At 47.5% G+C, this 27037-nt stretch overlaps 2 protein-coding genes across 2 annotated transcripts in view; both read left to right on the top strand.

Annotated features, from left to right (window-relative positions):
* The first annotated feature begins 970 nt into the window (after positions 1 to 970).
* Positions 971 to 11961, top strand: fam136a (family with sequence similarity 136 member A). The gene is made up of 3 exons (XM_059963370.1): positions 971 to 1114; positions 3218 to 3358; positions 7913 to 11961. Exons 1-3 carry the CDS (start codon positions 1022 to 1024, stop codon positions 8099 to 8101), a joined length of 423 nt encoding a protein of 140 aa, XP_059819353.1. The 5' UTR covers positions 971 to 1021; the 3' UTR covers positions 8102 to 11961.
* Positions 11962 to 17825: 5864 nt separating this feature from the next.
* LOC132390802 (STE20-like serine/threonine-protein kinase) overlaps positions 17826 to 27037 on the top strand; it is an 85037-nt gene continuing 75825 nt past the window's right edge. The window contains exon 1 of the mRNA XM_059963351.1: positions 17826 to 18616. Coding sequence (XP_059819334.1) covers positions 18464 to 18616 — 153 coding nt within the window. The 5' untranslated portion in view covers positions 17826 to 18463. The remainder of the gene's footprint in view (positions 18617 to 27037) is intronic.

Genomic DNA, 27037 nt, shown 5'->3' with positions numbered 1-27037 from the left:
CTGTCCTTCCTTTGGATTCAGCAGCTGTGTGGAGAAGATCAGCCTGCTACATGGGTAACAGCTTGCTCTCCAGATTGTATTGCCCTGCCTTGTGTATCACATAGACTGCTGGGTGCAGTGCCCATGGTTAACCCTGACCAATGGAGAGCCTCGCACTTCGATCTGCCTCAATGCACTGCGTAATGAATTGATTGGAGTGGTCATGATAGGGCTACGTCTCTAAAAAGGAGGCGTAAGGCGCTCCTTCCCTCCGCTATCCTGCAGGTCACCATCGGGCAAGGTGTAGCATCTGCTTAGCCCCCAATCAGGGTCACATGAAGCCACGGAAGCAGGTGGTGGATGGTCGTACGAGCAGCCGGTGCAGATCATAAGTCCTGGTTACGTGACCACTGACGCCAGGCAGACAATCTCTGAAGAGTATTGACAATGGCTGGGGTCACCCGTCTTGTAAAGACACTGTCCAGAAGAAGGCAATGACAAACCACTTCTGTAGGAAAATTTGCCAAGAACAATCATGGTCACGGAGAGACCACGATCGCCCACGTCTAACAACATGGCACCACTGTGAATTGAATATTTAAATAATATTTGAGTAACCCTTTATGTGTACAATATATTGTTTGATTAAGTATTCTTGTTCATTTAAATAATTTGTTATGGGTTATATGTATAAATATGTGAATTGCATACATTATCACGCTACCACGTGATACGTTAGCGCCTGGCTTAAAGTAAGCGCGAAGTTAGACCCGCACTCCCATGTTTTTCTTTAATGTTTTGAAGTTACGAAACATAATGAACGAATGAATTGATCGATATGAACAGTATGCAACCCAAGTGTTTTACTGTATCTCAGTATATGTGACAATAATAATTACAATGAGGAAGGTCAAAGCTCAGAGTGCGTGGTCCTCCCGGCCTGACGGGCGGCGCCAGCGGCGGAGGGCGAGCTGGAGGACAACCACTCGTGGCCGTTCTTGCCCCGCCGTAGACTCCTCGGTGACCGGGGCAGCGTGCAGCGATGGCGGCCGGCGAGTCCCAGCAGCGCCGGTTACAGCGGGCGGTGGACTCCATGGTGCAAGGGCTGGAGAGGGAGCAGATCCGCAAGATGCAGGTGGGTCTTCATGGTGGGGCCGCACTCGCTCACGGTGCTGAGAGAGGAGGAAGGCGAGGGCATGGGGAGGGGAGAGGGGTAGGGAGGGGGAGAGGGTAAGGACCGAGAGGGGAGTGGGGGGCGGAGGGGGAGAGGGTAAGGACCGAGAGGGGAGTGGGGGGCGGAGGGGGAGAGGGTAAGGACCGAGAGGGGAGTGGGGGGCGGAGGGGGAGAGGGTAAGGACCGAGAGGGGAGTGGGGGGCGGAGGGGGAGAGGGTAAGGACCGAGAGGGGAGTGGGGGGCGGAGGGGGAGAGGGTAAGGACCGAGAGGGGAGTGGGGGCGGAGGGGGAGAGGGGTGGGGGACAGAGGGGTAGGGAGAGTTAGGGGAGAGGATAGGGAGGGAGGCGGTATTGGGAGAGGGGTAGGGAGAGTGAGAGGAGAGATAGGAGGGGTAGGGAGAGAGAGGGGGAGCGGAGGGTGTGTAGGCTGGGTAAGGGGCCAGGAGTAGGGAGGGGGCGTGGGCTGAGCCCAGTGGATGTAGGTCTGGGAGGGGTAGGTGTTGAATGAGGGAGTGGGTTGGGAGATGATGGGACGGGGTGGGAGTGAGTGGAGTCAAGGGTGGGGAAGGGAAGTGTTTGTGGGTGGGGTAGGGGTGAGTGGAAGGTGGGAGGGGAGAGGCAGTATTGGGGTGGTGGTTGGGAGGAGAGTAGAAGGCGTAGGGTGAGGGGAAAGGGGAGGGTAGCGAGTTGGTGGGTAATGGGGAAAGTCAAGAGCAAGGAAAAGGGCAGAGAGGGAAATGGCTGGGTTGGATCATCTCTGGAGGCAGGAGGGAGCGGTTGGTTGGGGGATGATGTGTGATGGCAGTGGTGGGGGAAGAGTATGTCTGACAGGGAGGGAGGTGGAAGGCTGTGTTCACTGAACATCCATAGCTCCACCTCTCCCACCAGAGCACCCCCCTTCCCCCTCCCCCTCAATGTGTTTACACTGAGTGAAGAGCTGTTCACGATTACAGGACCAAAGGTCAGTCCTGAGCACTGGCTGCTGCCCAAATCCAATCCTGTGGATTTATAAGGATTCCCTTGAGCTGGGATTCCCAACCAGGGGTCCCTGGACCCCTCGGTTAATGATAGCGGTCCGTGGCATAAAAAAAAAGTTGGAAGCCCATGTTTTGAAGGTTCACTTGCAGATTGAGTCGGGTGGTGAGGAAGGCAAATGCAATGTTATTATTCATTTCAAGAGAACCAGAATATAAAAGCAAGCTTGTAATGCTGAGGCACTGGCCAGCCCACAATTGTGAGCAATTTCACACGCCACATCAAAGGAAAGATGCACTGGCATTGGAGATGGCCAAGAGGAGGTTTGTAGGAATGATTCTGGGGACGGAAGGGTTAACATGAGGAGCATTTCAAAGTAAATTTTGTCACCACCTACAACTGTGAGGTTCATTTTCCTGCGGGCATAGTCAGCAAATTTATAGAATAGTAACTATAACAGGATCAATGAAAGATCAACCAGTGCAGTAGGCAACAAACTGTGAAAGTGTAAATATCAATAAATTACAATAAATAATGAAAAGGTGAAATAATATAGAGTGAGCAATTTCATGTGCCTGAATGTCAGGATCTCTGAGGATCTAAACTGGTCCCAACATATCAATACAGCTACAATAAAGAAGACTGCGGCTATATTTCACTGGGAGCTTTAAGAGATTTGCTTTGTTAACTAAAACACTCAAAAGCTTTTATAGATGTACCGTGGAGAGAATTCTGACAGGCTGCATCACTGTCTGGTACAATGGGGGGTCGGTGGGGGGGGGGGGGGGGGTCAGCTACTGCACAGGACTGAAAGAAGCTACAGAAAGTCATAAAATTAGCCCACTCCATCTTGGGTACGAGCCTCCATGGTACCTCAGAATGGGATTGAGAGGGGAAATAAATCAGCCATGAAGGAATGGCAGAACAGACTCGATAGACTGAATGGCCTCATTCTGCTCCTATGTTTTAGTCTATATGATTGCACCTAGTGAATGGTAACAAAGATGAACGAAACATAATTTGTCCTCTTGCATTTAAAAGAGAGTGCTGTGGGAATGTCAGTGCTGCCTGTTTAAATCTCTTCACCAGGGAAGAATGTTCCGCTGCAGTGCTGACTGCTGCGACAATGGCAACTCCTCCATGGAAGAGGTTCATCAGTGTATCGAGCGGTGCCACACCCCTCTTGCCAAGGCACAGGCCGCTGTCACCGGGGAGCTGGAGAGGTTCCAGGTAAGCAACAGTCCGGTCTTCCTTCCGCCAATCGGGAGCGCTGCGTGCGCATTGTCAACAATCTCTCCCATCCATCCAACAGTCTCTTTGACCCCCTATCATCAGGCACAGGGCCTTAGGGCAAGAACTGTTAGGATGGTAAACACCCTGCCACCCAGGTCTCATTGTGTGTGAAGTGCCAGTAGCATAAAGAGTCTTAGAAAAGTGCAGCACAGAAACAGGCCTTTTGGCCCATCTAGTCCATGCAAAACCATTTAAGCTGCCTATTCCAATGGACGTGCACAGGAACCACAGACATTCATACCCTTACTACACCTAATCTAAACTTCTCTTAAATGTTGAACAATGCTGTTTACTTTTTGACTTGTATTGTAAACGCACCTTATTATGTGTTAATAATACTTCTAGTCTTGTGCACCTTGGTCTAGCAGAATGTCATTGTGTTTAGTGGAGTACATGTATTCGGTTGGATGACAATAAACTTGAACTTGGGGAAGTTGTGTCCCATGTTATAGTAAGGCTGTGCAAGCTAGAAAGGAGATTTACCAAGATGCTGCCTGATTAGCGGGTATGTCTTATGAGGATAGGTTGAGCAAGCGAGGGCTTTTCTCTTTGGAGAGGAGGAGGATGTTGGCTGGAACTGTATCTAGACTAGGGGGTCACCATGTTGAAATAAGGGGTAGGCTATTTACAGCTGAGGTGACACAGGTTTGCTTCACTTTGCAGATCGTATCTTCTGAGATTAAGTAAGTTAGGGCTTTTCCCTGTGGAGCAAAAGGATGAGAGGCCTTGATAAGAGGCGTAAAGCTTGAGTGGACAGCCAAAGACTTTTTCCCAGGGTGGAAATGGCTAATACAAGGGGGCATAATTTTAAGGTGATTGGAGGAAAGTATGGGGGAAGGGGGTGTTTTTTTACGCAGGGAGTGGTGGATGTATGGAACATGCTGCCGGGGGTAGCATTGTGGTTAGTACAACGCATTACAGTCCAGGTGATCAGGGTTCAATTCCCAACGCTGCCTGTACATTCGCCCATGACCACATGGGTTTCCTCCGGGTGCTCTGGTTTCCTCCCACAGTCCAAATTGTACCAGTTGACAATTTATTGTAAATTGTCCTGCAATTGTACTCAGATGAAATCAGGGGATTGTTGGGCTGTGCAGCTGGAAGGGCCTGTTATGTACTGTTTCTCTTTCAATAAGTTAATCAATTAATACATTAGGCACATGTTGAAAGAAAAGTGGAGGGAAGAGTTAGATTAATCTTAGGTTAAAGGGTCAGCACAACATTGTGGGCTGAAGGGCCTGCCCTGCGTGGTACCCTTCTACATAAGCTGTATTTTATCTTGGTATTTGTCGGAGGTTTGTAGAATTTGGTGAAATAAAATGCTTCAGATTAGGGGAGAACGAAGTTCAAAATAAATTTATTATCGAAGTACATGTATAGTATATATTTGAACTGAGAACGGTAGGTATGTGGAATGTGTTACTGGGTGTGATGGTGTAAGCATATCCAAATCAAGTTTATTGTCACTAACGCTTTCAAGTTCAAGTTTAATTATCATTGCGTAAATACAGCCAAATGAAACAACAGTCCTCTGGGGCCTAGGGCACACAATACAACATAGCACAAGGCACACAGTACATTCATGATAACAAGAAAACATACAGTCATGCAAAAAGACTTGTACACATGCAAATAGCTCTGAGAAACATGTCCTGCAGATTGATGGTGCAGTTCCCAGCAGTCGGCAGATAAACACACACATTCATTCCAGCTTGTCATTACACTGGGGGGCAGCATCAACAGAAGGTGCCAGCCCCCAACCGATCATGGACGCCACGCTACACCGCCTCCAGTGTCTCCTCTCCTGGACTGCAGCAGCAGGCAAGACATCTGCTTGAGGCCTAGTTCTCTCTCCAACTGAGGCCATGTGGCTCTCCCGCTATCTGTTGTGCCAACAAGCAAGCGAAACAGGCCTGCGCCATCTTAAGTTGTTAATGTCCAACAGGGTCTTGCGATTGCAAGAGAAACGTCCAAGGCAATCATCCATGATTACACTTCACGCTGCTTTGGTGCATTGAGTCCAGCGCGTCCGCCAATTATCAGCTCGCTGATGGGGTAGACCTGTGTTCTTAAAGTCCAGCATTGTCTTGCAATCATAAAAAAGATATTTTTTAAAAAAAGAGAAACAATTTTGCTTGACCCCCGAGAAACCGCCGCAACCAAGCGCACCACCGTCTCATCATCTTACATATGTACACAACGCTGGAAGAACTCAGCAGGTCAGGCAGCATCCATGAGAAAAGAGAAGCCAAGACCCTCAAGTAGCCAAGTTTCGGGCCGAGACCCTTCATCAGGAATGGAGGCAGGAATGTGGATCGATTCTTTGATCCACAGCATCTGCAGTTGTATTTTTGTGTTTTCATCATCTTACATGTTGTGAAATTTGTTGTTTTGAGGCAGCAGTACAATGCTAATGTAAAATATACTACAAAATACAATAAGAAATATATATATTACAATATATTGATTTGGTGCACAAATAGGTAGTGTTCATGGGCTGTTCAGAAATCTGATGAGGGAAGGGGAGGAAGCTGTTGCTAAAATGTTGAGCGTGTGTTGTCAGGCTTGTGTGCCTCCTCAATGGGAAGAGAGCATGTCCTTTGTGATTTTGGCTTTGGGCTGTAACTGATACTGTGAGCTGAATGATTGGGACAGATATCAGTAGCAGAAGCAGTTTGGACAGGTGGCTGAAGGAAAAGGGAATAAAGGGATATGGTTGAAGTATGAACACTGGGATTTGGGGTACTGATCACATAGCTGGGGTACATATTACCCATGTACCGTGGAGAGCATTCTAACTGGCTGCATCACGGGGGGAGTGCAGAGGACTGAAATAAGCTGCAGAAAGTTGTGAACTCAGTCAGCACCCAGGACATCTTCAAGGAGTGGTGCCTTGAGTGGGAGCCCCCAGCACCCAGGACAGGCCCTTTTCTCACTGTTACCATCAGGTAGGAGATACACTCCTGAAGACATACACTCAGCGATTCAGGAACAGCTTCTTCCCCTACACCATCCAATTTCTAATAGATATTGAACCCATGAACACTACTTTTTTTTTTGCACTACCTACTTAACTATTTAATGTATATAATTCAGTTTTTGTTTATTGCATTGTACTGCTGCCACAGAAATGACAGAATTCGTGACATATGCTGGTGATAGTGAGCCTGATTCTGGTAAATGCCAGCACGCAGTTGCTGGTAGTGACAGCTGGGTCTGTACTGTGTTTGTTTTTCCCTCTCTGGGTCTTTGTTTGAGACCAGGCATAAATAATAAGCTCCATTCCTCACCAGCTGCCTCAGTATCTTCACCAACAGAGTTTATCAGTCTCAGTTCAAACCCTTATGTGTAGGTGTTCCCGAGAAAGAAACTGCCCACTTGCTAGACTCGGTGAAGCCCAGCTGTCTGATCACTTGTATGTTACAAGTGGAGGTGGGAGCGGTCTTGTCTGAGTTTTAATCTCCATGTGTCTAATCTGCAAACGCTTGACATTGGTATCATAAGACCGTTTGACGTAGCAGAATTAGGCCATTCAGTCCTTTCATGTCTGCTCCACCATCCCGCCATGGCTGATTTATTATGCCCAGCCCCATAACTAATCGGGTAGAAGCTCTGATTTAAAAATACCCAATGACTTGGGCTGCACAGCTGACTGGCAATGAATTCCACAGATACTCTACACCCCTCTTCATCTCTGTTCTAAAGGGATATCCTTGTATTTGGAGGCTGTGCCCTCTGCTCCTAGACTCCCTCACCGTAGGAAACATCCTCCACTCTATCTAGGCCTCTCAATATGCGATAGGTTTCAATGAGATCACCCATCATTCTTCTAAAAGCCAGTGAGTACAGGCCCAGAGCCAGCAATGCGCCTCATACATTAACCCTTTCATTCCCAAGGTCATTTTTCATGAACCTTATCGTGATTCTCTCCAATGCCAGTGCATCCTTTCTCAGGTAAGGGGCCCAAAGCTGCTCACAGTACTCCCGTACAATTTGACCAGTGCCTTAAAGCCTCAGTATTACATCCTTGCTTTTATATTCTAGTCCTCGGGAATTTTATTTATTTATTTGAAATTTATTTGAAATAGGTCGAGCTGCACCACCCAGCAGTCTCTCAATTTAACCCTGGCCTAATCATGGGGCAATGTACAACAACCAACTGGTGGGAGGAAACCGAAGTGCCTGGAGGAAGCCTATGTTGTCACGGGGAGAACATAAAAACTCCCTACAGGCGGCGTGGGAATTGAACCCGGGTTGCCTGTTAACCATTGCACTACCATGCTACCTCTAAATGATGCATTTGCCTTTCTCATCACCGACTCGACCTGCAATTTAACCATTAGGGAATCGTGCAAGTCCTTTTACACCTCCGATTTCTGAATTAGCTCCCCTTTTAGAATTTCTTTGTTCCGAGCATCCATCAGCAAGCAGGTAAACTGAGGCTGAGTAGGAGAAAGCCTTTCAGACTGATGTGTTGCTTTCTCATTACAGAATCGTTTGCAACGCTGCATGATGGATTGTAATGACCGAGCAAAGGATGCCCTTGATTCTGGAGCGAAAGAGCTGGACGTCAAGCAGAAGGCCGAATCCTGCATCACCAAATGTGTGGATGATCACGCTGTCCTCATCCCAAGCATGACAAGGACTTTGAAGGACTCATTAGCCTCCATTGCGAAATAAGGCTGCACCCTCACCCATAAAGCTGAATCTCTGGCTAAGGAACATGTGCTGCACCAAAGCGAGGACATCACCATGAGCCAAATATTCCAGTACAGTCTATACATACGAGAACCTGGCCCAGAGGCTCCAGTTCACACAGGCCGTAGAGCAAAAGCGATGAGAAATGACCGTAGGGTAACCGATTGCTCGGAGGTGGGTAGCAGCAATTTCCAGGAACAGCAGTCGCAGCTGAAGACCAGGACCTGTCAGTTCAGAGTCTGCTGGACACATTTCACAGTGTACGCATCTCCCTCGTTTCTGCATGTTGCCAATCATTCTGGGGCGATGACTATAATCTCTTAATTCTTCCTCAAAACACCGACTTTTGCTGGGGCATACAGCCACAACAGCAATCTGCTGCCTCAATTAGCCGACCACCCACTGTTTTAAATGGACATTGCGGCTAATCACCTGGTGTTTCATTGGGTGGTGAGCAGAATCTGCAGCCTTGGCTTAAGTCTCTTCCTTCCTCTATCCCCCATCCCAGTTAAAGTCAAGACCAAGTCTGTCGTCATCTAATTGTATGTGCCTATGACGAAACGAAACAATGTTCCTCTGGACCACAGTGCACCTCAAACCCCCTTTCCCCTTCCTCTATCCCCTTTCCCCTTCCTCTATCCCCTTTCCCCTTCCTCTCTCCGCTATCCCCTTTCCCCTTCCTCTATCTGCTGTTCCTCCCTTTCCTGTTTCTGCTTCCTTCTCCTTTCTCCCTCCTGACTATACACTACTTGGTGCTACACCGGTCCCCATAATAGGGCAAGGAATCTTGGCCCAAGGTTCAGAATCAGGCTTATTGTCACTGACATGTTGTGGAATTTGTGGCAGCAGTACAGTGTAATGCATTTAAAAAATTAGGGGTAACAATAAAATAAAAAATTTTTTTAATTAGCAGTGTGAAAAGAGGGCAAAAATCTGTAAGGCAGTGTTCGTGGGTTCATTGTCCATTCAGATATCAGACAATGGAGGGGAAGAACCCGTTCCTGAAACATTGCGTGTGAGTTTTCGGGCTCCCATACCTTCCCCCTGTTGGTAGCCAGTAAGTGGAACTATGGATATAATATAAAAATCGCTAGAAGTACTCAGTAGAGATCTGAGAAACACACACAATGCTGGAGGAACTCAGTATCTGAGAATGTAGTTTTAAGAATTTGCTTCATAGCTTGATAACTATTTCAGCTGCATTGTAATAAATTAACAAATAGAACTGGAAATTTGCCCCAGTTCTGACAACTTTGAGAGGGTGCCATTGTTGTAAAGCAGTGTTAAGTGTACGGACATTCATTTTACCTGCAGCCTCACGCACGCACACAAACACACACGCCAGTTATTTACCCATAGCAGTGTGCACAGGAAGCGTGGTCAAGGTGAGGTGATATTGATGCAAGCCTGCCTTGAGAGTAAAGACTGCTGTGCCTCTAATAAGTTTGCTGCTAGACAGTGCACACTACAGTGGGCAGGAAACAGCACTATATTTAGTAAGTTATGTACACCGCAGTTGACATCGTCTTTTGTCCAGCCTCAGTTGGACAGTTTGTCCATCAGTTCCTTCATCTGTTTTATTGTTTGCCAATGTTCTCTGATCTGTCTGTTTACTTCTTTTCTGCTCAGACCAATTTCAATGATGGTTAACGCCTGAGACTGGTAGGAAGAAGCAAGGAGAATCAAGCATTGAACAATGTTACAGGAGAGGCATTGTCTGTGTTCTCACTTCATCTTTTCTGTACCACCATGCCTCCTTGTGCAAGTGTTTGTGATACAGAGGCTTTCCTCCCCTGTCACAGTCATAAAGCACCACAGTACAGAAACAGGCCCTTCAGACCATCTTGTCCATGCTGAGCTGTTGTTCAACCCGCACCTGGACCATAGCCCTCCATACCCCTCCTATCTACGTGCTTATCCAAACTTCTCTTAAATGTTGAAATCCAACCTGCATCCAGCTTATTCCACACTCGCCACCCTCTGTGTGAAGTTCCCCTTAAATATCTCACCTTTCACCCTTAATCTATGACCTTCTAACCTCAGTGGAAAATACCTACTTGCATTTAGGCTGTCTATACCCCTCATAATTTAGTATACCCCTTTCAAATCTCCCCTCTTTCTCCTACGTTGTGGGGAACATAGTCCTTGTCCGTTCTCCAGTCTTAGTTGAACAGTTCCTCCAGAACAATCCGCTTGCTTTTCAGTGTTCACTGATCTGTCTGTTTACTCAGTGCAAATTCTTTCAGTTCAGATCTATTTCAGTGATGGTTAACATCTGTACGCAAAGGAGACTGTTACCAGGAAGCAGGGAGACTGTTGAGCATTGGACAGTTTCTGTACTCTCGTGAAGGACAAACTTTATTCACATGTGGGAGGAGTTTGGGCATGACAAGCAACAAAAAAAAATCAGCAATTATAAAGAATGATATGTAAATAGAAAAGCTAGTAAAGTTAGAGGTTAAAGGACAGATGTGGAATAAAGTGTACATAAATAAAGCCACCGGCAAGTATTTAGAATGTAAACAGCATTATGAGAAGTGGTTAAAGTGTTTATAGTGCGGAGAGGTGATGGGGGAACAGTAATAGATGCAGGGCTAAATGGAATTTTTGATCTTGGGCACCAGTGTAGTACAGCGGTTAGCGCTACTCCATTACAGTTTGGAGTGTTTTGAAGTTCAATTCTGGCACCATTCTGTAAGGAGTCTCTGTACGTCCTCCCCTGTGGAATGCCTGGGTTTTCTCCAAATCCCACAGTCCAAAGACATTGCAAGATAAGTTAATTGGTCATTGTAAATTGTTCTGTCACGTAGGTGTGGGTTAATCGGGTTTCTCAGGGGTTGCTGGGGTGGCACTGTATCGCTCAATAAAATAACCTTTTAGTAGCTCCATTAGCACTTTCCAGAAGGGAGCTTTTAGAAAAGGCAGTTTGCAGGGTGGATTTGTGTCTACGATTATTTTTCCTGCCTGTTTCTTTCTCCTGGATACGTACAACTTGTACAGTGATGGTAAACTTTTTTTCCATAGCGCCATTCCTCGTCACGGCTGGAAGCTGCAGATGGGTGTGGGATGGGGCACTTGACATTTAAGGACTTCCTCTATCTGCAATCTTTCTATGCCCAGGATTATCTCTGTACAGTAAAACTCCAGTAATCTGCCATGTTTGATGTTGGATAGGCAGATTCTCAGGACTATTGGATGTTATTAAGGTACTGGGGATGCAGTGTGTAGGAAGGGAACACGGCATGGCAGACCTGAACCAATACCTAGCCATCACTAGTGGATTCTCGGAGTTTTATTGTAAGTCTCAAATTAATGTTACGTCAGTAAGAATGTTCTGAATACTTCACGCATGTGACAAACCAGAGCGTAAATCACGTCTGATTGTGTAGCTGATCGAACTGTTGCATCTGCTGTGGTCTGTTCCTCGGTGCATTGCTTACCCAACCTCCCTGTTAGAAATTTAGGAGGAATGAGTTCATTTTGCATTCAGCTGAAGTAATTATGCTCCTCCTGCAGATTGTATCTTGTATCATGGAAAAACTAAATCAAATTGCTAAATTTGCTTTGCTCATGGGCTGTTAAACGAGTGAGTGAGGTTCTGTTAACTTGAGCAACGTTGCTGCCACTGGTCAGATCTATACAATTGTCATGTCTGAGTCTATCACCTCAGGTATTTACAGGCCAGTTTAAAAAAAACTGAGTACTTTTGAATGAATTTATGTACTGAGAAAGTAAACAAGAGATGTACTGTGAAGTCTTTACAGATATATTTTTCCTCTTTGGAGTTGGTTTAACTGTGAAGTTTCCTGGGCAGGGTGTCAAATTAAAGAAGTTTAACAAGTTTTGGGTGCTTGTTTTCTATGTATATGCACACTGTGGCCACTTAATGAGGTACAAGAGTGAAATCCGGTGTGGTCTTTTGCTGCTGTAGTCCATCCACTTGGACTATTCAGAAGTGCTGTTCTGCACATCACTGTTGTAACTCATGGTTATTTGAGTTGCTGTCTGCTTCCTGTCAGCTTGAACTAGTCTGGCCATTCTCCTCTGGCTTCTTTCATTAACAAGGCATTTTCACCCACAGAACTGCTGCTCACTGGATGTTTTTGTTTTGTTTTGCACATTTTCTATAAACTCTAGAGACTGTTGTGTGGAAAATCCCTGGCAATCAGCAGTTTCTGAGATACTCAAACAACCTCATCTGGCACGAACAATCATTCCACAGTCAAAGTCACTTGGATCACATTTCTTCCTTGTTTTGCTGTTTGATCTGAACAACAAATAAATTATATTAACACAATTAATTACAGGTTACATTACAATTAACAGATTTTAAAATTATATTAACATTATATAAAGAAAATCCGGCTGTGCAGTAACGAAGTCTACGTGCATGGAGGCATTTCGGTTACCATGGGGCCGTGCACCCGTGAAATTTATTGGGAGCAGTATTCCCAGGTCACAGTGGGATGCCATTCCTGTGAACTGGTCATGTTGGAACTGCAGCTGTAAGCCCTGCAACTGTCATTGAATCCATACCGCTGGTCTCCCACACACTCATTCGTATGAAAGGACCGTACACTAATCAAGTTGCAGAGAACCCAAATCTTTTGAACTTGCAGGTTAAGTTACAACGGTCAGAATCAGAATTGAGTCTATAAACACTGGCGTATAGTAACCAGCACAGCAGGCGATAATTCTAGCGTGGCCTAACCAGTGTCGTGTACAGCTGCAGTGTAATGTCCCAACTCCCAACACTCAGCACGGTGGCTGTTTGTATACTTGTGTATAGCGAATCAGCGCAGAACAGGCCATTTGGACCCAACGAGCCATGAACCTCTCCACCCCCAGTTAACTCTAGCCTGATCACAGAACAAGTTATAGTGACCAGTTAACCTACCAGCTGGTACACCTTTGGGCCGTGAGAGAAAACTGAAGCTCCTGGAGAAAACTCACGCGGTCACCAGGAGAATGTATAAACTCCTTAAAGATGGTGCTGGAATTGAACTCCGATCCCCGGGCCATGGCACCCTGTGTCGAAGCAAGCTAAATGCTGCCTTCATTGCCCTAGCATCCCGCATGAGCTATGAACTGCACCGCCCCACCCCTGCAGGTCTTGCCACATGAATGTTTTTAGGGTCTCTGCTGTTTATATGTCTGGCCAGTATTAGACAAATTAAAATGCATTACCTCACATTTGTCTGGATTAAATTCAGCCATTGCTTTGGCCACTTTTCCAACTGATTTACACTCAGTGGCCAGTTTATTACATACCTCCTGTACCAAATAAAGTGGCCTCTGAGTGCATGTCTGAGGTCTTCTGCTGCTGTAACCATCCACTTCAGAGATGCTCTTCTGCACATCACTGTTGTAACGTGCAGTTGCTTGAATTATGTTTGCCTTCCTAGTGTCTTGAACCAATCTGGCATTTTTCTCAGAGTTCTCATTAACAAGCCATTTTTGCCCACAGAACTGCCACTCTCTGGATTTTTTGTTTGTTTTTCCCACCATTATCTGTAAACTGTAGATTGTGCCTAAAAATCCCAGGAGATCAGCATTTTCTGAGATCCTCAAACCACCCTGTCTGGCACCAACTATCATTCCACGGTCAAAGTCACTTGGATCACATATCTGCCCCATTCTGATATCTGGTGTGAACAGCAACTGAACCTCTTGACCATGTATGTGTGCTTTTATGCATTGAGTTGATTAGTGGATGTTGTTTAATGGACTTTAGCAAGGCCTTTGACAAAATCCCACAGATTTTTCATTCTTGAGCAGGTGTACCTAATAAAGTGGCCACTGAGTGTACTTAATACATATATGAAAAGCATTGAAGATTCCAGCACCAATTCCCTGTGGTACATCATTGATTACAGTCGGCAAAGCAATCCACCACCACTACCCTCCTCTGCCTTCGAACTCAAAGCCAATTTTGGAGTCAGTTTACCAAAACACCTTGGTACCCATATGTGCTAACTTTCTCAACCAACCTACTATACGGGACCTTGTCAAAAGCCTTGCTGAAGTCCGTGTCTATCACTTTCATTGCTTCTCCTAATAACCTCTTCAAAAAAGGGGGGAGCGGCACTGTAGTATAGTGGTTAGTAAAACGCTTTACAATACCAGCGATTCAGGTTCAATTCCTGCTGCTGCCTGTAAGGAGTTTGTGCATTCTCCCTGTAACCGTGTGGGTTTCCTCCGGGTGCTCCAGTTTCCTCCCACAGTCCAAAGATATATCAGTTGGTAAGTCATTGCAAATTATTCTGTGATTATGCTACTGGTAAATTGGGAATTCCATGCTGTGTCCCGATAAGTAAACAAAATGAAAAATCTGTGGGACTTTGTCGAAGACTTCACTAAAGTCCTTGTAGACAAAATCCACTGGTTGACTTCATCAACTTTCCTGGTAACTTCCTCAAAAAACTCATGCTGACTATCCCTAATCAGTCTCTGTCTATCCAAATACTTATGTACCTGGTTTCTTGGAATACATTACAATAATTTTCCAAGACTGATATCAGGCTCACTGCCCCATAATTTTTCTGGCTTATTCTGAGAGCCTTTCTTAAACAATGGAACAATGTCAGCCATCCTAATTCTCCAGTACCTCATCCGTGGCTAAGGATGTTTTAAATATCTCTGCTAGAGCCCCTGCAGTTTCCACGTTTGCTTCCTACAGGGTCTGAGGAAACTCCCTGTCAGTCCCTGGGAATTTATCCACCCTAATTTGCCTCAAGACAGCGAATGCTTCCTCTGAAATCTGAATAGGGTCCATGACCTCACTGGTGTGTTTCCTCACATCTATATGTGTCCATCTCCTGAGTAAATACAGATGCAAGAAAATTGATTTAAGGTCTCCCCCCTTTCTGTTCCACTCATAGATTACTGGTTTGATCTTCCAGAGGACCAATTTTGCCCCTAGCAATCCTTTTGCTGATCCACACTTGCCAGATCATTTTTGATATAAGCAAAACTGGCCTTTCTCCGATTTGGGATCTCAGTCCGAGATAAGACATATCTTTTTCCATGTCTACTTGGAACCTAATGGTAATATGATCACCCGACGTAAAGTGTTTCCCCACACAAACCTCTGTTGCCTGCCCTATCTCATTTCCTAATAGGAGGTCTAGTATCACACTCTCTCTAATTGGAATTTCTTTTCCCTGAGCACATTTGACAAACTCTAGCCTATCTAGTGCTTTTATAGTATGGGAATCCCAGTCAATATATGGAAAGTTAAAACCACTAACAATCACAATTTTATGTTTCTTGCAAGAGTCTATGATCTCCCTACAAATGTGTTCTTCCAGATCCCTAGGACTGTTGGGGGGTCTGTAATACAGCTCCAATGACATGGTCATGGCTGTCTTATTCCTCAGTTCCACCCATAAAGCCTCACTGGACGAGTTCTCCAGTCTGCGCTGACTGAGCATTAGCGTGACCTTTTCCTGACTAGTAATGCCACCCCTCCCCCTTTAATCTCTCCTGCTCTGTCACATATAAAACAACAGAACCCCGGAATACTGAGCTGCCAGTCCTGCCCTCCTGCATCCAAACCTCACTAATGGCTACAATATCATAATTCCATGTGTTGATCCACGCCCTGAGCTCATCCTACAATACTTCTTGCACTGAAATACACACAACTCAGAACACTAGTTTCACCATGCTCAAAAGTTTGATTCCAGACTTTGTCTGAGGTCTCTGTCTCCACAACCACTCCACTATCTGTTCTGGCACTCCAGTTCCCATGCCCCCACCCTCAAGCAGTATTAGCAAACCTTACACTAGGATACTAATCCTCCTAGTGTTTAGGTGCAAATCATCTAATCTGTCCGGGTCCCACCTTCCCTGGAAGAGAGCCCAATGATCCAAAAATCTGAAGCCCTCCCTCCTGCATCAACTCCTTAGCTACGTGTTAAACTGTATGATCCTCCTATTTCTGGAGGTCCTGTCCTTTAACTTAGAGCCTAAGTTCCCTGAAGTCACTTTGCAGAACCTTATCACTCTTCCAATGTCATTGGTGTCTCTGTTGACCATGACCTCTGGCTGCACAACCTCCCACTTATGAATGCTGATGACCTGATCCAAGATGTCCTGGGCCCTGACACCCAGAAGGCAACATATATTCTGGGAATCTTAGAACCGTCCATAGAACCTCCTTTCCATTTCCATACTTAGTGCATCCCCTATCACCACAGTTCACCTCTTCTCCCACCCCATCCCCTTCCTTCTGAGCCACAGAGGCACAGTCAGTGCCGGAGACCTGACCACTGTGACTCTCCTCTGTTCGGTCACCACCCCCCAACTGTATCCAAAGCGATATACCTGTTCTTGAGGGGGATGGCCACAGGGGTACTCTACAACCGGCTGTTTAATTCCTTTCACTTTCCTGACTATCACCCAGTTTCCTGTATCCTGCACCTCGGGTGTAACTACCCCCTATATGTCCTCTCTATCACCCCCTCAGCCTCCTGAGTGACCCGGAGTTCATCCAGTTCCAGCTCCAATTCCTTAAGTGAATGTTAGAAGCTGCAGCTGGATGCACTTCTTGCTGGTGAACAATGTGTTCCCACATTCCACAAGATGAACATTCAACTATCCTGCCTGGCATCTTTACTGTTATAACTGTGTGAATACGAAGAAGGAAACAATAAATAAACTGGAAAAAAATCTACCCATAGCTTTTCGCCTTTTCTCACCAAAGCCTTGAAGAGCTAAGGTCTCAAAATCTCCACTTCAACACCGTCCACTCCAACAGAGGCCACTCTGCTTGTTTTAATTTGCACTCGCCAATGAATCTTGACCTCTGACACTCTTGCAAAGCTCTGCTTTTTAATGTAAACTCACTGACCTGAGACACGCCTTCTCTCACTCCTGATCTCTGACTGGCTGCTGTTCAAACCATACTCTGCACTGGCTATCACCTTTCCCTCACTTGAGTCACCCAGCTACCTACCCTCTGCAACTTAGGGGTGACTACCTCCCTGTAGCTCCTATCTGTCACCTCCTTATTCTCCCGTACGAGTCGAAGGTCATCGAGCTGCAGCTCCAGTTCCTTAGGCAAGATGTCCAAGAAGATGCATCTCGCCACGCTTTGTGCAGGTGTAGTTATCAAGGAGACCGGAGATCTCCCAAAGTTCCCTCATCCCACACAGGGCACATGCCACTAACTCTGGACCCATTCTGGGCACACTTGCTATATACTAATACACAAAAAAAAAACAACTGGAAACCTACTTAGAAACTGTGTATGTGTTTGCCCAAGCCTGTTAGACCTCTCTAACACCGTCCCACACACACAATGGCCAGTCCGCTTCTCTTTATCCGCTCAAATAAAACTCACTCAAAATGCTCACTCAGCTAACGATGTTATTATACCATCAGTAACACACACAAAATGCTGGAGGAACTCAGGAGTCGACGTTTCTGACCAAGACCTTTCACTGTTTAGCCATAGATGCTGACTGATCTGCAGAGTTCCTCCAGCACTTTGTGCCCGTGCCGCCCTCTGAAGTTCCAGCATCGGGTGAATCTCCCGGGTTTACGACCTGTGCCGTTAGTTTTCTTGCCCTCTCTTTAAGGATATTGACAACTTTATCGCAGTTATGACAATTATTTCAAAGCATCTCTCTTTTTTTAGCTTCTAGAATTTGGGCCGTTCGGGACTCGCTCCAATGCCACCCAAACCCGAGACCCTGCGCTTTCAATTCGAACACTAAAACTTGGCGGCCCATTCATGTCCGAAACGATACAAACCCTCTCACCAATGTACTAACCGCAACACCCGCGGGGCTGTAATTGCGACACAACTCTCCTAAGGGGGAGGGGGAGAGAAGACTCTCAGACCCGCTGTTATCGCTAAATTATATCTGGTGGGTTATCGCCAGCTTGCCTTGAGTGTAAGAGAGTTGGAATTGGGGGCCGCGGAAACGCTTTGGGACGGGGGCGGAGGGGAGCAGTCCCTCGGATGAACATCGCTAATTACTCTAGATGTTAATATGAGTTAATCTCTTCCGGCCGCAGCCTGCAGTTGCAGAAAATACGAGCGTGCAAGCCACGCAGCTAAGACCTAGAGATGACATTTCGCTGTTAACGCCGGCTGGAAATCGGTTTAGGGTTTATTGTTTTGTTTGTTTGATGGCGTTTTCTCCAAGCATGTCTGGTTTCAGCTAGACTTGCTGAAGTTAGAGAGACCCTTGGCCAGCACAGTGTAAAGTTTCGCTCAATGGGGTTGATACGCCCGCCTGTGATGTATCTCTCAAACGGCCTTAGTTATTAAAATCTTTCTCCTCGCTTTCATCCTTCGCTCCGAGTGATCTGGGCTCTGCCCCGCGGGACCAAATGTCTTTCTTCAGCTTCATGAAGCGCTTCAAGTTGGGTCCGGAGAAGAAGAAGACGAGGCAGTACGAGCGTGTGAAGAGGGACGTGGACCCCGAGGCTGTGTGGAAGATCGTCGGGGAGCTGGGAGATGGAGCCTTCGGCAAAGTGTTCAAGGTAAGCGGGCGGAAGGAGGCCACGGGCTCGCTTCGTGTTCGTGCTGCCCAAACCACATCCTCAGCGCCAGTGCACGGTTGTCAGTGAGCTGTGAAAAAAGTCCCAGTACTTTTCGGGTGAAACAATGGATTTGAACAAGACAGATGGGTGCCTGAGTGTCAGGGAAACATCGGGGACTTGTTTATCAATTAACTACCAACATGGCCCGGGCAAATACAGACAGCAGTCACAGCGGGAGTTCTTTAGTCTATTTCTCTGTTCAATCGGTCCAGACACAGTTTTGTGTCTCTGTTGCTGTCCTCCGCCTTTCTCCGACGAGAGTTGCTAGTGTCCACTCCCCTCTGCGGCTTTGATCAACAGCCAAGGGAAATAAAAACATAGTCCTCTACTCTTCAATGAAGATAACTTCTCATTGGTTCCTCTACATTGGTGAGAACCTTTGTAAATTGAGGGACTGCTTCACAAACACCCCCACAACATCCACCGCAAACGGGACTTCCCGGTGACTAAACATTTTAATTTCCGTTCCCATTCCATTCCAATGTATTGGTCCATGGCCTCCTCTTGTGCCAAGATGAGGCCACCTTCAGGGTGGAGGAGCAGCGCCTTATATTCCGTCTGGGCCACCTCCAAGTTGATGGCATGAATATCAATTTCTCCATCTGGTGAACAGATTCCCCCCCCCCCCCACCACTACCAATTCATCTATTCTCAACTCTTACCTTTCACTTCTTCTCATCCTGTCTATCCCCTCTGCCTGGGTCCCCTCCTCCTTCCTCTTCTCCTATTGGCCACTCTCCACTCCCATCAGATTCTCTCCTCTCCAGCCCTTTACCTTTCCACCCACCTGTCTTCAATCGCCTTCTAGCTATCCTCCTTCCCCTCCCCTCTCCCTTTTCAGGGGCATCTCCCCCCCTTCCTTCTCAGTCTTGAAGAAGGGTCTCAACTTGAAATGTCAACTGTTTGTTCCTTTCCATAAATGTTGCCTGACCTGCTGAGTTCCTCCAGCATTTTGTGTGTGTTGCTCTGGGTTTCCAGCATCTGCAGAACCTCTTGTGTTTGTGATTGATTCTCATCTTCAATTAGCACACATCATTTTTCAGCAAACCCTCCTCATCCCATAATCACTGTGGTCCATCAATGGCAAGGGTTCCATGGACCCCTGGTTGGGAGTCCCTGATCTATGCCATTCGACTTTGAGGTAAACTTGCCCCCCCCCCCTTAGCTAAGGAGAACAAAACAATGTGTTTACACAGACAGTGGTAGGTTCCTGGAATGTGCTGCTGGATGTGAAGGTGGGCGTAGGTAACAGAATCAGATTTGTTTCTTTTAATCACTGACATATCAGAGTTCAGATTCATCACATGCACAGAACAGTGTAGAAGTTTTAGGTGCATACATAGCTAGGGTGTTTCAGAATTTTGCACAGGACTGTACTTGTCAAAGTGGAGCAGAGAGCAACTTTGTAAATCTGGGTGATGGGAATGGCGAGGGTGGAACTCCACAGGAGGGGAGTGGGACAAAAAGCAGAACGAATGCTAAGGGTGCAGACACACCCAGCCCTGAGACACCAGGTAGGGTTATTTGATTCCAAGCCATTGGTTTATTGATCATTACAGAATGTCTCTCTGGTGCTTCCCTCCTCCCTTCTTTCCCCAACCATGATTTCCCCTCTCCCTGCCCCTTTCCCACGCTCAGTCCACGATAGAGACTCGAGATAGAATCAGGTTTATCATCACTCACATATGTCATATGAGGGACGATAGGGGTATGGAGGGCTATGGTCCCAGAGCAGGTTAATGGGAGTAGGTCGTTTAAATGGTTTGGCACAGACTTGATGGGCTGAAGGGCCTGATTTTTTGATGTGCTGTACTTTTCTATGATTTTTTTGTGGCAACAGTACAATGCAATACATATTGCAACACAGAATACAACACTGTGATTTTGTGGCCATTACAAAGACTTGGATGTCTCAGGGGCAGGAATGGCTGCTGAGGGTGCCAAGCTTTAGATGTTTCAAAAAGGACAGGGAGGGAGGCAAAAGATGTGGGGGGGGGGGGGTGGCACTGCTGATCAGAGTTAGTGTCACGGCTGCAGAAAAGGAGGAAGTCACGGAGGATTGTCTACTGAGTCATTGTGGGTGGAAGTCAGAAACAGGGAGGGGACAATAACTCTACTGGGTGTTTTTCTAGACCCCCATACCCCCCCCCCCCCAAGAGTAACAGAGACATCGAGGAGCAGATAGTGAGGCAGATTCTGGAATGGTACAATAATAATAGGGTTGTTGTGTTGGGTGATTTTAACTTTCCTAATATTGATTGACATCTCCCTAGAGCGAGGGGATTAGATGGGGTGGAGTTTGTTCGGTGTATTCAGGAAGGTTTCTTGACACAATATGTAGATATGCCAACTAGAGGAGAGGCTGTACTTGATTGGGAAATGAACCTGGTCAGGTGTCAGATCTCTCAGTAGGAGAGCATTTTGGAGGTAGTGATCACAACTCCATCTCCTTTACCATAGCGCTGGAGAGGAGTTGGAGTAGACAATTTGGGAAAACATTTAACTGGGTTAGGGGGAAATATAATGCTGTTGGGCAGGAACTTGGGAACATAAATTGGGAACAGATGTTCTCAGGGAAATGCACAGCAGAAATATTACAAATGTTCAGGGAACATTTGCATGGAGTTCTGCATAGGTATGTTCAATTGAGGCAGGGAAAGGATGATAGAGTTACAGAACCATGGTGTACAAAGGATGTAAAAAAATCTAGTTAAGAAGAAAAGAAAAGCTTATGAAAAGTTCAAGAAACTAGATACTGTTAGAGCTCTAGAAAATTACAAGGCTGCTAGGAAGGATCTCTAAAATGAAATTAGGAGAGCTAGAAGGGGCCAAGAAAAGGCCTTGGTGAGCAGGATTAAGGAAATCCCCAAGGCATTCTACAATTATGTGAAGAGCAAGAGGATGAGCCAGGTGAGAATAGGACCAATCAGGAGAAGAGTGGTAACATCTGCATGGAGCCGGAGGAGGTAACGAAGGTACTTAATGAATACTTTGCTTCAGTATTCACCAGTGAAAAGGATCTTGGCAATTGTGGGGATGACTTACAGTGGATTAAAATACTTGAGTGTATAGACATTAAGAAAGAGGATGTGCTGGATCTTTTGAAAGGTATTAAGTTAGATAAGTCACTGGAATCAGACAAGATGTACCCCAGGCTACTGTGGGAAGTGATAGAGGAGATTCCTGAGCCTCTGGCGATGATCTTTGTATCATCAGTAGGGACGGGAGAAGTACCAGAAGATTGGAAGCTTGTAAACGTTGTTCCCTTGTTCAAGAAAGGGAGTAGAGATATCCCAGGAAATTATTGACAAGTGAGTCTTACTTCTGTGGTGGGGAAGTTGTTGGAGAAGATCCTGAGAGGCAGGATTTATGATCAGTTGGAGAGACATAATCTGATTAGGGATAGTCAGTGTGCCTTTGTCAAGGGCAGGTTGTGCCTTATGTACCTGATTGAATTCTTTGAGGATGTAACAAAACACATTGATGAAGGTAGAGCAGTGGATGCAGTTTATATGGATTTCAGTAAGGCATTTGATAAGATACCCCATGCAAGGCTTATTGAGAAAGTAAGAAGGCATGGGATCCAAGGAGACATTGCCTTGTGAATCCAGAATTGGCTTGCCACAGAGTCATTGGGTGGTTGTAGATGGGTCATATTCTGCTTGGAGGTCAGTGACCAGTGGTGTTCCACAGGGATCTGTTCTGGAACTCCTCTTCTTTGTGATTTTTATAGATGACCTGGATGAGGAAGTAGGACGATGGATTAGTAAATTTGCTGATGACAAGACACAAAAGTTGGGGGTGTTGTGGATAGTGTGGAGGGCTGTCAGAGGTTACAGCACAACATCAATAGGATGCAAACTGGACTGAGAAGTGGCAGATGGGGTTCAACCCAGGTAAGTGTGAGGTGGCTCATTTTGGTAGGTCCAATTTGAAGACAGGATATAATATTAATAGTAAGACACCTGGCAGTGTGGAGAATCAGCGAGATCTTGAGGTCCACGTCCATAGGACATTCAAAGCTGCTGCGCAGGTTGACAGTGTTTTTAAGAAGGCGTACGGTGTCTTGGCCTTCATCAACCATAGGATTAAGTTCAAGAGCCGTGAGGTAACATTATAGCTGTATAAGACCTTAGTTAGACCCCACCTAAAGTACTGCGTTCAGCTCTGGTCACCTCACTACAAGAAGGATGTGGAAACTATTGGGGAACATGCCTTATGAGAATAGGTTGAGTGAACTCGGCCTTTTCTCCTTGGAGCAACAGAGGATGAAAGGTGACCTGATAGAGGTGTATAAGATAATGAGAGGCATTGATTGTGTGGATAGTCAGAGGCTTTTTCCCAGGGCTGGAATGGCTAATGCAAGGGAGCATAGTTTTAAGGTGCTTTTTAGGGGAATTTAAGAGGTAAGTTTTTACACAGAGATCGGTGGGTGTGTAGAATGTACTGCCAGCAACAGTGGTGGAGGCTGATACAATGGGGTCTTTTAAGAGACTCTTGGATAGGTACATGGAGTTTAGATAAATAGAGGGCTATGCAGTAGGGAAATTCTAGGCAGTTTCTAGAGTAGGTTTCTGGAGTAGGGACGTGAGAAACTGAGTTACAGAGAAAGGTTGAATAGGTTAGGACTTTATTCCCTGGAGTGTAGAAGAATGAGGGGAGATTTGATAGAGGTATATAAAATTATGATGGGTATAGATAGAGTGAATGCAAGCAGGCTTTTTCCACTGAGGTTAGGGGAGAAAAAAAGCAGAGGACATGGGTTAAGGGTGAAGGGGGAAAAGTTTAAAGGGAACATTGGGGGGGCTTTTTCACACGGTGGTGGGTGTGTGGCATGAGATTCCAGATGAAGTAGTAAATGAGGGCTCACCTTTAACATTTAAGAAAATCTTGGACAGGTACATGGATGAGAGGTGCATGAAGGGATATGGTCCAGGTGCAGGTCAGTGGGACTGGGCAGAAAAATGGTTCAACACAGCCAAAAAGGGCCAAAAGGCCTGTTTCAGTGCTGTAACATTCTATGGTTTCATGGTCGGCACAACATTGTGGGCCGAAGGGCCTGTAATGTGCTGTAGATTTCTATGTTCTCTGTAACACCAACAATATGACATCCTTTTAAAGCAGAGTGTTGAACTTATGGAATTCATTGCCAGAAATGGCTATAGAAGCCAACTCATTGGGTAGAGGTTGATAGGTTCTTGATTAGTCAGGGTGTCAAAGGTTATGAGGAGAAGGCAGCAAAGGGGTTGACTGGGATAATAAATCAGCCAGGATGAAACGGCGGGGGAAACTCAATGGGCTGAATAGCCTGATTCTGCTCTCATGTCTTATGAACTTGCAGTGTGAAAACAGTCAGGAAATCTGTGGGCCAAGCAGCATCTGTGGAGGAAAATGGAAAGTTGATAATTCAAGTTAAGAGCTGTCAATGGAGTGAATACATGTACCTACACATTCAGATTCAGATTCATTAATTTATCACATGCACAGTGAAACACAGAGTGAAAAACGTCGTTTACTTTAACAACCCGAGGATGTGCTGGGGGCAGCCCGCAAATGTTGCCTTATATTCTGGCACCAACATAGCCTGCAAACATGTCCAGCAGAGCAACACCAATTCAGCTCAATTCAAGTTTAATTGTCATTCAACCATACATAAGCATCCATGAATACAGCCCAACAAAACAGCATTACTCCAGGGCCAAGGTGCAGAAAACAGTGCCAACAGTCACACACAGCCCGTACAAGATAGTAAACACATACAGGTGTCAGTGAGATACAGCCACACAATGAAAAAGTCCAGACTCAAGCCAACAATGCAGAAACTGCAGTCAACCACAATAGAGCTTATCTTTTGCTGAGCGAACGCAGGAGGAAGTACCAACTCCAACTAGAACGCTGTGACACAGCTCCCCTGGTGGAGGGCACCGGCTCTGACACCTCTCCACAGCGCCCCCAGTGGAGCACACTGGCTCTGACACCTCTCCACAGCGCCCCCAGTGGTTCGCACCAGCTCTGACGCCTCTCCACAGCGCCCCCAGTGAAGGGCACCGGCTCTGACGCCTCTCCACAGCGCCCGCGGTGGAGCACACTGACTCTAACGCCTCTCCACAGTGCCCCTGGTGGAGCACACTGGCTCTGACACCTCTCCACAGCACCCCCGGTGAAGGGCACCGGCTCTGACGCCTCTCCACAGCGCCCCCAGTGAAGGGCACCGGCTCTGAGGCCTCTCCACAGCGCCCCCGGTGGAGCACACTGACTCTAACGCCTCTCCACAGTGCCCCCGGTGGAGCACACTGGCTCTGATGCCTCTCTTCAGCGCCCGCGATGGAGCACACTGGCTCTGACACCTCTCCATGGCGCCCCCCCCCCCCCAGTGGAGCACACTGGCTCTTACACCTCTCCACAGTGCCCCCGGTGGAGCACACTGGCTCTGACGCCTCTCCACAGTTCCCCCGGTGGAGCACACTGGCTCTGGCGCCTCTCCACAGCCCCCCCCGGTGGAGCACACTGGCTCTGACGCCTCTCCACAGCGCCCCCGGTGAAGGGCACCGGCTCTGACGCCTCTCCACAGCGCCCCCAGTGAAGGGCACCGGCTCTGACGCCTCTCCACAGCGCCCGCGGTGGAGCACACTGGCTCTGACACCTCTCCACAGCGCCCCTGGTGGAGCACACTGGCTCTGACGCCTCTCCACAGCGCCCCCGGTGAAGGGCACCGGCTCTGACGCCTCTCCACAGCGCCCCCAGTGAAGGGCACCGGCTCTGAGGCCTCTCCACAGCGCCCCCGGTGGAGCACACTGGCTCTAACGCCTCTCCACAGTGCCCCCAGTGGAGCACAGTGGCTCTGATGCCTCTCCACAGTGCCCCCAGTGGAGCACACTGGCTCTGATGCCTCTCCACAGCACCCGCGATGGAGCACACTGGCTCACACCTCTCCACAGCACCCGCAGTGGAGCACACTGGCTCTGACACCTCTCCACAGCGCCCCCAGTGGAGCACACTGGCTCTGACGCCTCTCTACAGCACCCGCGATGGAGCACACTGGCTCTGACACCTCTCCACAGCACCCGCAGTGGAGCACACTGGCTCTGACACCTCTCCACAGCGCCCCCGGTGGAGCACACTGGCTCTGATGCCTCTCCACAGCGCCCCCGGTGGAGCACACTGGCTCTGACGCCTCTCCACAGTTCCCCCGGTGGAGCACACTGGCTCTGGCGCCTCTCCACAGCGCCCCCGGTGGAGCACACTGGCTCTGACGCCTCTCCACAGCGCCCCCAGTGGAGCACACTGGCTCTGACGCCTCTCCACAGCGCCCCCGGTGGAGCACACTGGCTCTGACGCCTCTCCACAGCGCCCCCGGTGGAGCACACTGGCTCTGACGCCTCTCCACAGCGCCCCCGGTGGAGCACACTGGCTCTGACGCCTCTCCACAGTGCCCCCAGTGGAGCAGACTGGCTCTGACACCTCTCCACAGCACCCGCAGTGGAGCACACTGGCTCTGACGCCTCTCCACAGCGCCCCCGGTGGAGCACACTGGCTCTGACGCCTCTCCACAGCGCCCCCAGTGGAGCACACTGGCTCTGACGCCTCTCCACAGCGCCCCCGGTGGAGCACACTGGCTCTGACGCCTCTCCACAGCGCCCCCGGTGGAGCACACCGACTCTGACACCTTCCCCGGCAGCTGTAAACAGGCGACGCTGCGGCTTGAGGCCTAATCCTCGCACATACAAAGCAGTAAGCACATGTAGGGTAAGATACAAACATGCCAAAAATATAGCCAGCATCAACAATAACACAGCAGCTTTAATAGCTCAAGGAAAGGAAGTGTAGCAAAACTTGCCTGTCATCTCACAGAGTACTGAAACATATTGCGACAACCTGTCTGGTTTCAAAAGGAAATGAGGTCGGCGATACAGTGCTCATGAAACAAAGGCGAGACTGCCTCACTTTCCATTCAACCGGTTCCCAATAAGGAGCTAACTTCAGTGCACCCTCCTCCACTCGTCGTCACTCAGTCAGGGGAGGTTCTACAGTGTGTTGAGGGTGGGCTGGAGATACAAGAGAAGTAAATGGCAGAGGATTAAGGAAGAATTGAGGGGGGGTTTATCTTTCAAAATGGGGGTGGGGTTTCTGAAATTGGCTGGCTGAAAGGGAAGTGGAGGCAGAAACACTCTCCACTCTTAAACTTTCTTGGATGAGCATTTGAAGTTGCTCACCTACAGGGGTGGAAACATGGGACAGAACGTGTACATAGGATACAGAACATAGAACACTAGAGCACAGTACAGGCTCTTTGGTGTACAATGTTGTGCCAAACTCTTAATTTACTCTAAGATCAATCTAACCCTTCCCTCCCACATGGTC

The sequence above is a fragment of the Hypanus sabinus genome, chromosome 1 (assembly GCF_030144855.1).
Source record: "Hypanus sabinus isolate sHypSab1 chromosome 1, sHypSab1.hap1, whole genome shotgun sequence".
Lineage (NCBI taxonomy): Eukaryota > Metazoa > Chordata > Chondrichthyes > Myliobatiformes > Dasyatidae > Hypanus > Hypanus sabinus.
The sequence above is the reverse complement of the archived record's forward strand: the minus strand, read 5'-3'. Positions and strand labels throughout refer to the sequence as shown.

Coding starts and splice junctions, on each gene's coding strand:
- fam136a (XM_059963370.1), top strand. CDS start 1,022: ATGGCGGCCGGCGAGTCCCAGCAGCGCCGGTTACAGCGGGCGGTGGAC. Junction 1,115..3,217: donor AGCAGATCCGCAAGATGCAG/GTGGGTCTTCAT, acceptor TCTCTTCACCAG/GGAAGAATGTTCCGCTGCAG. Junction 3,359..7,912: donor GGGAGCTGGAGAGGTTCCAG/GTAAGCAACAGT, acceptor TTCTCATTACAG/AATCGTTTGCAACGCTGCAT.